This window comes from Microtus ochrogaster, unplaced genomic scaffold, assembly GCF_000317375.1.
Source record: "Microtus ochrogaster isolate Prairie Vole_2 unplaced genomic scaffold, MicOch1.0 UNK82, whole genome shotgun sequence".
Taxonomy (NCBI): Eukaryota; Metazoa; Chordata; class Mammalia; order Rodentia; family Cricetidae; genus Microtus; species Microtus ochrogaster.
Window position 1 is genome coordinate 626,070 of NW_004949180.1, and position 11,935 is coordinate 638,004.

At 40.2% G+C, this 11,935-nt stretch overlaps 2 protein-coding genes across 3 annotated transcripts in view; one reads left to right on the plus strand and one right to left on the minus strand.

Annotated features, from left to right (window-relative positions):
- The window catches only part of Tab2 (TGF-beta activated kinase 1 (MAP3K7) binding protein 2), a 56,218-nt gene extending 44,394 nt beyond the window's left edge, over positions 1-11,824 (minus strand). For both annotated transcript variants that reach the window (XM_005370642.2, XM_005370643.3), the window contains exon 1: positions 11,614-11,824. The gene's annotated coding sequence lies outside the window, so the exon portion shown is untranslated. The remainder of the gene's footprint in view (positions 1-11,613) is intronic.
- The window catches only part of LOC106144427 (basic proline-rich protein-like), a 2,118-nt gene continuing 784 nt past the window's right edge, over positions 10,602-11,935 (plus strand). Inside the window, exons 1-2 of the mRNA XM_013354986.1 lie at positions 10,602-10,744; positions 11,277-11,930. Of these exons, the coding sequence (XP_013210440.1) occupies positions 10,602-10,744; positions 11,277-11,930 (797 nt within the window). The remainder of the gene's footprint in view (positions 10,745-11,276; positions 11,931-11,935) is intronic.

Genomic DNA, 11,935 nt, shown 5'->3' on the forward strand with positions numbered 1-11,935 from the left:
GGATTAAAGGCGTGCGCCACCACCGCCCGGCAGCCATGTGATTTTTTGTCAAAGCAAGTCAATGAAGAATAGTTTTAAAAGCCGATAATGTTGGAACAAATAGTCATTCACAAGTCAAAAAAAACTCAACCTAAACATCAGATTTTCATATAAAAATTAAATCAAAATAGATGATACATCTCTATTGTTATATATAAAGCTTTTAGAAAACTTTCGTAACAGGAGAAAATCTTTGAGAACAGATGAGTTCTGAGGGGTGGCAAGAAAGGCACAATCCAAAAAGATAAAATGAACAGAAACAATGACCAGCTAGACTTCATCCAAATCAAAAGTTACTCTATGTAAAGACACTGCTAAGAAGACATAGAGAGAAGTCCCATGCTAGGAGAAAATGTCTGCAAATCACTAATAAGAGACAAGGATCTAGATGGCATAAAGAATCTCTTAACCTCAGCAGAAGGAAACAACCCAGTTAGAATATAGGCACCATACCAAACCAAGGACACACAGACAGCAAAGAAGCACATGAAAACAGTTATTATACCACCAGCTATTAGGAAATACAAAGTAAGCTATGTGATGTCAACTATTAGATTGGCTGAGATGAAAAATACTGACAGTACCAAGTGCTGGGGAAAACGCAAAGAAACCAGATCTCTTATACATTACTAAGTGCAATGTAAAATGACAATAACTCTGGAGAGGTCTAATTGTTTCTTATAATAATGTATTTTCACATGAAAACATGTACAAAACTGTTCACTGTAAATCTCCTTACCTATATACACATATATATACACACACATCAACCTTTGGGAACTAAAGGCTATAAACATGATTTGGAGAGGAGCTTGTACCAAACAGAGGTTTGCCTTTTCTAATGCCCTTGGTCCAACTAAATTGTTACAAGTATCAATAGTTCATTTCTCGTTAATGTTGAAAACTATACTGCTGTTGGGTATACCACAGTTTAATCATATGCTAATTTGAAGGACTGGGTTCTCTAATTTGGGGTTATAAACTTAAGCTGGGAGTTGTGTTTGTATTTCACACAGAAATTCAATGTTAAAGCCTCAATTATTAGCCGGGCGGTGGTGGCGCACGCCTGTAATCCCAGCACTCGGGAGGCAGAGGCAGGCGGATCTCTGTGAGTTCGAGACCAACCTGGTCTACAGAGGGAGTTCCAGGACAGGCTCCAAAACCACAGAGAAACCCTGTCTCGAAAAAACTAAAAAAAAAAAAAAAAAAGCCTCAATTATTGCTACTGCCTCATACTCTTTTTGTCCATGTATTCACCAATCTATTTGCCTTTCCACATGTATTTGACTTTTACATATTGATATGCCACATCTCTGAGGCCTAGCTGGAACCCTGATTTTCTGTATCATGCTGTTTCCCAACGAATATTGACTATTTGGTACACTTCGCTGTCCCCTGATCTCATTTATTGTTAGGGAAAATAATAGCTTTTTTTTTCCCTCCCTCCCTTCCTTTCACTTGTCTCATGCAAGGTCCTGCCTGACCAGCTCACCAAAGAAACTGCACACAATTTGGCTACTTTTCAAGAATAAACCTTTTCCAATAGTTAGTCTTTTCTGCTGAAATAGACAATGTGTCTTTTGTAAAAAGTGGTACTTCATCCAACAATACAGAGAACAGTAAGGAAACCTTGGGATCCTCCTCATGAATGAGGAAGTCCAGACTGATTCTTCACTTCCCACCTTGGTACATTCATGTGCACACTCAACACATAATCCCAAGCTTTATTTTTATAATGTCAAATTGGAGACCCCAGAGTCCTTCAAACTAATGAATGCTTCAGTAAACTGTAGAACACCCTAACAATAGTATGCTTCTCAGCATTACAAGGAATGACTATTGATTCATACAACAATTTGCATGGATCAAGGGTACTAGGTAAAGTCAAAATAAAAAGCAAATCTCAAAAGGTAACAATGTATAATTCCATTTATGCAATTTTCCATGATAAAATTATAATGTGGTAAGGAAACAAATTGGTGTTTGCTAGGATTAAGGTTGAAGGAAATAGCTAGACTATAAAGGAAGACAAAAGAGTTTCTTAGTGATGATTATAAAGTACTGACAGCAGTCTAATTATGACTACAAAATCTGTATACATTATAGAAAGATTAATATAGAAACACCAATTAATAGTTCTACGAAATAAGGGAAATGCAAACTAAGTTTATCTTAAGACTCTTGTTGGCTTCCTAGTTCATCTTGAATAAAATCTGAAGTCCTTAGCACAATCAAAATCTACATGGAAAGTACATACTCATATATCATTTCCTATTTTCCACACCCCCAAGTTCCTGGGAGATAGCAAATAGGCTCCTGTGCATAGGTTTCTGCATTTGCTACTTCTTATATTTGGTAACACTTATCATCATCATTTCTTATGCAAATACTTGCTCAAAAACTACACAAAAATTCCCATTTTCTTCCATGTACATAGAAATCATGCTCTTTTTTCCCCCTACAAAAGAATCTTGAATTCAATACAGAAAATTCAAACAACTTCCAAAATTCACTGTTCCCTTGGTCTGTTCTGTACCGGTGAACTTTGTCAGAATTTACCAGGAACACAAGCCAGGGATGTGTAATCTTTACCTCTACTTCCCACTTAGTATTCCCTCAAGTCCATTATTAACTCCTTCCTTAATTTAACAGCCTGGATTCCGATCCCATCCCTGTCAATTCTCAAACAGCATAAGGCCTACATGTCCTTCTAACCCGGCTCCACTGCAGCCAGGCTTTTTAGAATGTTCAGTACTTGTGTCCATCAGTAACAAGATGAAGCCAGTCTTCTTTACAGAGTACACAAGGATCTTTATGCTGTTTTCTCCCTCACTTTCCATTTCCAACACCACCAGGGTTCTGTGTATCATGGAACTATTCACAATTTATAGACCTTCCAACCTCCACGTTTTAGGTATGCTTCTTTATGCGTGAAATGGCATACCCTTGTCTTACTCACTCTGAGATTAAGTGCAGTCTTTTTGTGTTGTTTATTGCTTACTGAATCAGGCGATCCCTCCAGTAGATTCCTAAAGGGCTTTGCTGAACCAGGTTAGAGCATTTATCACAATGTATCACACTCTTCTGCACACATCTCTAGAACAAGAACATTTTAGTAATCTGACCATCCCCTTTACCTAGTAAGTACCTGATGCACAGCAGGAATCCAAAACTTCTGAGTTAGCTGTAATAATAAGTAGATAGCCAACAGACTGTGCTGTAATCCTGGTGTTCTTTTAATGTGACACAATAAACATACTGAAATACTAATTAGTACCTAGGTTTAGTTATGATCATTAGCTTAATTTTCCCATGGACTAGTTATCTCCCTTAAAAGGTACTTGTTCCACTTTCAAAACTGCAACACTGGCCCTTGACAGTCATCCTCTGAATGTATGTCACTGTTCATGAGTGGAAAATTTCATGAAGAGAATGAGTGTCTCACTCGGGCCAACCAATCACTACAGTCTGAAAACCTCTACTTTTCTATGTAAGTAGAGTCACCATATGTGGAAGTGGGAATTTTCTTTTAAAATCCCCATTTCCACGTGTGCATGTATACATGTTGTTCCCCACCCCCCATTTTCTGGGAAATTATCAGAAAAATAGCAGAGTAATACTTTTCTCAAGTCCTCTGCAACATGCCAGTCACAGTGTGAACATTACCTTAGTGCATAGAAAGAATACTGGTGTTTGTGCTCAGTGGCTTTAAACTGAACATGCTATCTGTTCTGAATTCTCTCTCTCTCCTTTTTTGAGACAGTCTTATGCATTCCAAGCTGAACTCAAACTCACCAAGAACCTACAGATAACCTTGAGCCTCCTTGATGCCTGCTGCCCCAGTACTGGGATTACAGGTACTCTTAAATCCCTTTTTTAAAATCAAAACTGTTTGTGCCTGCATTGTCTACTTCTCTATGTCTACTTATGATAAGCACCATAAAAACCTATAATCTATAAAGGTTAGTATAAAGTAAAAGTGGAGATACAAACAGTCCACAGAATATCAAGAATAAGGAAGTAGGATTGGAAAGATGGTTCAACCCTTCAAGACTAGGCTCACAACATGCTTTACTCCCCCCTCCCCCTGCAAAGAGAATATAAAAGCAAATACTTATCTATACAAGAAGCTTTATAAGTACAGCTGAATATTATTTTTAAAAAGTATAGGATTCATTTTACAATTTTGGTGCTACTCATTGATGCCTACTGGGTTCCAGGTAGATACTTTGCTAGGTAAAATAAGAAATACAGAAAATATAAAGTTACTATGTAAATTAGGTAATGCAATATTCATTTTCTTAAGACAAGTTTGGCTCAGAAAGTTTGAAAGAGGGGCTGAAGAATGGTGTAAGCCATTAAGAGCACATTTTGTCTTGGAGAGCACCTGAGCTTGGTTCCCAAAACCCACATCACATGGCTCTCAATCAGTGGCTCTAACTCCAGCTCCCAAGCATCTGACTCACTCAAGTGTACAAATAATTTTTTAAAAATTTTGAATAAATACATAATTAAAAGACTTTAAATAAAAGTCTGAATGATAATTTAGCACACAAACTCCAATGATAATAGAACAAGTTATTTAATAACTAAGTAATTTGAAATTGACTCAAGTGATTTTTTAATGCCAGATCTTTTCTTATCAAGCCTCCAATACACTAAAATTAAGGAATTTAATTGATATGACAGAGACTGACAATCTGACAGATTAACAAAGAGGTTAACTCAAAAGCAGTGTTAACCCAGTTTCTAAGGGGTACAAAATCAGGTGAATTTTCTACACCCATAGCCCCAGTTCTTTAGAATTCAGACTTCACTGGTTTCTCTGCTGAAAACACTCCCTACCTGGATTTGCACAATCAAATTGTCCAGCTGAAATTTTCATCTGTATTTACAAATATTTTCTCGCATCTCGCTGAGCTGTCATAGGTCTTGCACTGATATGACCAACAGGATCACTGGACCACCTGACTTAACAGTCAGGAAACCACCAGCATGTGCTCAATTCTGCTAACACTATAAAGCTAACATTAATATATACAAGGTCAAGTGAAAATTTCATTAATGCAAATAAAGGTTAGTAAAATGTTAACACTCAAAATTAGTCGTATTTAATAACTCACAGTAATTAATAAACTGGGAAGTAAAAATTCACTTATCAAAACTAGTCTATAATGGATTCATGCGATCAGTATCCACACAATTCTACTAAAATTCTTGTCTCATCTCTTTCTCTCCTCCAAGGACCTTTCCACCTGTACATTAGTATTTAGCTTTTGGGACTTCAACTAGGACACCTGGGTTTAACCCACGTATTTTCCTTAAGTGCAACAAGAATGCCACTTTTTTTAAAAAAAAAAAAAGGCAAATAAACTAGTACAAATTTTTTTATTTCTGTCCTCTTCTGTTGTACCTGTGTGCGAATCAGACTTTCTTCCCAGAGCCTCAGCAGCTGACTGACACCTCGTGCTATTTTCTTTCCACAGCTGATTAGCAGAGGAGTAACAACCACAGAATCATAGCCACTCAACTGGCACTTCATCTAGTATCCAGATTCGAACAGACAGCAGTGTGTACATGGTTTGTGAGGGTGTTTTTTCGGTTGTTGTTTGCTTTATCACTATTGGGTGTGTCTGAGGGCAATCATGTGCATGCACCTGCGACAGTACATTTGTAGAAGTCAGAGGACACATGTACGATTCGGTTCTCTCCTACCATGTTGGTCCATGGGATCAAACTCAGGTTGTTAAGCTTTTCTACACATAGGTGCTTTCACCTGCTGAACTATCTCTCCAGCCCAGTGAATTTTCCCCCTTTCTTAATCCAAGAAATGTCTTGTGGAAATGGCTCAAGGGTCTTTGACCTAGACAGGTTTAAGTTTTAGGAAATCCAGTTGTTATCCATCAGGTAGAGGGTAGGTTGTATCAGAACAGGAAAAAGCTGACCAGTGTGAACATTTAAACATACAAAGAATGGTCGCTGCTAAGGAAAGTGCTGGGATGTTTCTCTTGTTTCTGAGGAAACACCATTATCTTCAGTTTCAGGAATTGAAGTAAATGACTGGGCCATTTAAATTCATAAACTCAATACAGATCAACAATACCACTGAAACTACCTCAAAGAGATTAAATAAGCTTGAACTTTAAGTTAGTTAAGGTATATAATTATCCATGAATTAGTTTTGTTTTGTCTTTAAAAGCTGCTACATCCCACATCATGTGGTAGACATGCCTCCATCTCAGCTACACCTAAGGTTGGGGCAGAAGTATAAGTTAGAGGTCAGCCTGGACAACTTGGCCAGACCTTGTACCAAACTAAAAAAGAAGGATGGGGGCTCCATCTTAATGGTAGAGTACTTGCTTAGCATGCACGGTTTGGTCCTCCATGTAGGAAGAAGCATTGTTACCCTTTTCACGTTCATGTCAACAGCATAGGAACAGTTTATAAACAATTGCCTTGATGCAAATAATCAAGCCATTCCTTGAGATTTCCAGGATTTTTCTTTCTCAAAAGTTTTGCTAGGCTTAAAAACAAGACAGTTAAAAAATTTTACTTAACAATTTAGGCTATGCTTAGGATTAGAAGTTCAACCAGGCTTACATCCATAATCAGAGCACTGGAGAAGCAGAAGGATGACACTGAGTTCTAGGCCAACTTGGGGTACACAGCAAACCCCTGCTTCAAAACAAAATCTAGTGTAACATCTAACCTTTCAAACGCAGGAGTTTACTACTAAAAAGAGTAGTGGTGCAAAGCACATCTTTAATCTTAGCACTCTGGCAGCAGAGGCAGGCAGATCCCTGTGTGTTCAAGGCCAGTCCAGTCTACACAGTAGAACCTGTCTCAAAAACACAAAAATAGTAGTGGTGGAACAAAAGATGTCCATTCCAAACCACTCAAGATACACCCTGCTGAACTAGTTCCAGGGCAAGCACTGCCCAGCGTGGACAAAGGAGACAACGAAAGGAAGACATGCTCTACCCCAGGAGCTCAGTTTAAAGATCTCCCAGTGTTAGAAAGATTTGCAGTTTGAATTGCTATTCAGTTTTTCTTCAAAATATCATTCACAAGTGGTACATTTCACGTTTGTAAATGTTTTCTTTAATATTTTGTGAAGTCTTTGAAATAAAGGAAAAACTGACAGGTGAACATTTTACTGAACTTTTTCTATGTGCCACGCATGCACTATGCTAAATGTCAAGTGACTACATGATTTGGAATTTTATACAGTATTTGCTGTCCATTTGTCCAAGTGTTTAGATCCAGCTTATCAACCTAGATGCCAGGTCCACAATGCTCCTCCACTGAAGGCTATAATGGTACTCCTCTGTTACACTGACTACATACATGACATAATCAACTCTCCAGAAAGCACCAGGGACAGACTGTTCTTTAATTAACATTATACTACAGGTGAGGCTGCCTTAAGTGGCCAATGAAATGTAGATTTGACAATGTCCAATAGTGCTGGGAGAGCTTGCTGCAGTCACCAAATCAGAGTTCCGGAAAGACAACAAACAAAAATGGTACAATTTATCCACACTCTACAGCTTATGACTTGCATATAAAATGTCCCCAGAGAACCTAAGAAATCATAACTGGCCCTAAATACAGTGGCAAAGTGGTAAGTGGCCAAAAGTAGGGTTCAAACAAGGATGGTAAATTCCAGAATTTTCTACTGAGTCACAAAGTAGTTTTTTAAAATACTAACAATAGGAAATCCCTACTAATTGAAGCTCTGTAACAATTTGTAATACTGAAGCACAAATATAATTTTGTTTCCAAGATTTAAAGGATATTCTTCTTCTAAGAAGGAAGGTCACTGGATAGTTCTATTTTCTGAAATCAAAACTGTTGTTCATTGCAGATCTCAGACCAAACAAGCATCGTTCAGTTTCCCTGTTTTCTTTCTCCAGTGTTTGCCCCCAGACACATTTTATTTATTTATTGTATCTTCTACCACTAACATGTAAACTACATGAGAACAGAAAATTTTGTGTTATTTAGTACTGCACATCTAGGATCTATAGGAGTCCCAGACATTACTAGGGCTTACCAAATACACAAAGTGAATGAAAACTTGGTACACAGTGGGAATTCAATGATCATTAGTATCATTCTCTTTGCTAACCAGGATACCATGTGTGTTGTACCAAATTCTGAAATGGAACTTGTGATTAAAAATATGAGACAGGCCAAGTATACACCTGTAAGTACTGCAGTAGGAGACTGAGGCCAGCTTGGGCTCAAATGAAGACCACCATCTCAAACAAATAAAATGAATGGGCTCAATAAAGCAGTCACATTAAGCCTTACTTATCAAACACCACTGGAAGATGGAGGTGAGGATCTACATAAATTAAGTTTTGAATTAATAAACTTAACTGCCAAGACCTAAAACTATCCCACAGAAATCTTCAAACATCAACAACTTATCAGCTATCAATTCTCATCATGCTCAGGATACAATCGGAAACACTGCAAAGAATCAAGAGAATCTAAGTGAAATATGTAACCCCCTCCCATTTCCTTTGAAAAACAAAAACTAGAAGGTAAAGCACCACTTATAATAAACAGGCTGTTTTGAAAGATGAGGATACTTAGAAAATGAAAGACAGAGCCTTCTCCTTAATGCTGGTCTCCAAGTTATAACATTCACAGATGAGATTAACCAAAGAACGCAGGGTAGAGTCCCTAGCAACTCCAAGAGCATTTCCTTAGGGATTTTGCCTTTCTGAGAAAGTGTGTGTTCTTGACTTTTTAAAAATCAGAATTGGGACATAAAATATTAAAATATTTTTAAATACTTGGGAAACATAAGCCAGAAGTCAGCAATAAGAACATATATTTAATTTTTATTTAATGCCAGTATCTCCAAATTTGTTAGCATCTGAATACAGTGGCAAATGAGGACAAACACAGCTTGTGAGAGCCCATCAGAAAGAAACCTCTAGTCCAGGCGTCACTTTCCTGTGCTTGCAGCCATCGCTACCCACCTTTCTACACTTATGCAAACTGTTAATTTAATCCTCTACCAGCATCTTCCTCCCTTCACACTTGTCTCTATCATAGCATAACCCCTGATTTAAAGAGTTCTTACTAAAGAAAGATGGCAAAAGTCAGTCAAAACAAAAAACCATTGTTGCTGTTCCTGGGGCATGTGAATCCAGCCAAGCAGATATGAAATAAAACTTAAATCTATGAACTTCATATATTATAAATATTTCTAGGAACTTAAAAAACTAGAGTAAAGCAAAGTTTCTTTTCAAAAGTATTCTGATATTCATAAAAATAAACATTTAATGTGTATGTGTATAACTTCAGTTTTAGAAAATTCATTCTACAGGGGCTTTGCTAGCACATAGCTCATAAAAATCAAGCAATCTATATACCTTACGCCTATCTAACAAAATGTATGCAGCTCACTGGTGCATAACAGCTTTCTACACAGTTCTTTGTAATTTTCCTTACATAGAAGTAGAATAAAGCTTTTATTTCTGTTGAGGCAAAAAACCAATCATGTTGACTTTTGCCAGAGTAGAAAACACTCAATAATGACTTAATTAGGGTGTATGTAGTACCCACCTAACTATGCAGAATTTCCCTCATTTTACTAGGTGTCATAACTTACCATAGCCTTCTTAGCTAAAGGCAAGGGCTTCTTTCCATGGAATACCAAACACAGGTGGCTCCCTCAATTAAATGGGATTGATTTAAAATTTGCTTTTCAGGAAGCATATCATTTGCACCTCTGATCATTTCATCCACTTATTATTAATTAAATGAATTACACAAACACAGGTTCTATTGTGAGAGTTCATAGAAGGTTTTGAATAGTGATGTTTCATAGTGTCCTTTGGAAACCATTTCTAACTCAGAAAAAGATACCTCATGAAAAAAAAATGAAGTGATGGTGTATGTTCAGTGGATAATGTAATAATTAACATATTCAACTTTCAGTTAGATTCTTTAAGATTGAAAACATAAAGCCCTCTCTATTACAAACTGGTGGGGGGCGGCAAACAGAAGTTCTGAATCACTGGAATTTTTGTTCTATTTCTTGTTAATACACGGATAGTCCCACCATTCAATACACTCATTCCACACACATCTTAAAAGCTACTGAACCCTTCCTGGACTATCTGGCTACTAACTCGGCTCTTAACTCATGAATCTAATTCTCCCTAAGGAGTCAAATTAGACAGCTAAAGCATACACAGTAATATAAAAAGCAACTCTTCATTTATTAGAAACGCCTATGTCTTCAAAAAAGTTTCAAATTGTCACGTTCAAAAAGTACTCCGGAGTCACCTTCACAGAAACCTTAAGGGTATTCTTGAAAAGGTGTCAAAAATCTGCTATTGTACCAAGAGTGTTAAACAGTGGTAACCGAAAGCCAAAAGGGTCTAAATTGTACCCACCAAAATTCCCAGCGAAATCTAAAATTGCATAATGAGCAACATCTTTGAGTATGCTACGACAGAAACTAACTTCTAATATAAAATGTCAATCAACCTGACCCTAAAATTTGGCGCTTTACTAACTTACCTAGAACCGACAAAATGGATGCAAAACCATACTGCCTGGCTATTGCCTTGAATACAACGTTAATGTCCGAGAACTTTCCAGTGAATAAAAGCCCATCTACCAACAGCCTCCTATGCTTCGGGGAACCCAAATTTCAAGAGACCAGAAGAAAAGCGCTGTGTGGCTGCACATCCCCTACAGTCTCCTGGAAACCCCTCTTATCAGAAACATTTGAAGAATTCCTCCTTAACAATTAAGCTGACTTGAATGGAAACTCAGCATCTCAAATATACTATATATGGAATGAAACTTGGCCAAACACGTAAATACAAACTCACACGCTCCCTGACACTTTTGGTCTACAACCCTGCAGGGGACAATTCTACAGCATCTGCAACAGACAGATCCACCTGTCACCTGTCAGCTACGCCCAGAGACCCTCGCCAGCCTCCCGCTTTCAACCACAGTCTCAAGGTGGGGCTGGTGACTCTAAGGGGGCCACCTAGTCACAGCGGGGCGCGCTCCCCACTTCGAGAAAGGCGGCAGGAAAGCAAAATCGGAAAGGAAAGGGAGCGATGTGCTTCCTCTTCAGCCCACACACACATAACTTCCCTGGTTCTCCCTCAACTCTTGGGCCCCTAGAGTCAGCTTTATCCAGACTGGGTTCCCCCCCCCCAAAAAAAAGTAGTCTGGCTCCCTCCCGCTTCCAGATCACAGGCCTGGGGGCGGGCCGGGGGCAAGGCACCTCCACCCCGGCTCTCCCCGGCGCTGAGCTCCAGGACAGGCCCGTTCGGTCCCCCTCCCCCGGCGCCCCGGAGCCCAGGCCAGGCCCTGTGCTCCCCGCCCCCACCCGCCCTGCAGGACTTGGGGGCCTCCCGGCGCCTCGCCACCGCGGGCAGGACCCGGGCGGAGCGAGAAAGAAGGCGAGGAAGGCGCGGACGCCCCCACAAGGGCCTCGCGCGCCGGGGAGAGCCGGTCTCCTACCCGGAGCCGACACGGGAAGCGGGCTGGGGATCCCGCCGAGGCCCCGCAGCGCCGTCCGCTTACCCTTCGCCGCCGCCGCGGCTTCCCCCTCCTCCTCGTCCGCCGCCGCCGCCTCTCCCACTTGGGCAGCCGTCTCCCCCGTTGTCGTCGCCGCCGCCTCCGCCACCACGGCCGCCGCCAGCGCCGATTCCACCCGGCAGGGGGGACACCTCAGCCCTCCCTCCCTCCCCGCTCAGCCCCCTCCGTCCGGCCGCCGCCGCTACCGCCGCCAACTCCCTCCGGCCGCTACCGGACGGAGGCGTCCCGGAGTCTTTCCCCTTGGGCGCGCGAGGGGGCCGCGCGGGCTGGCCGGGCTGGGCCGGGCTGGAGCCGAGCCTACGGCGCA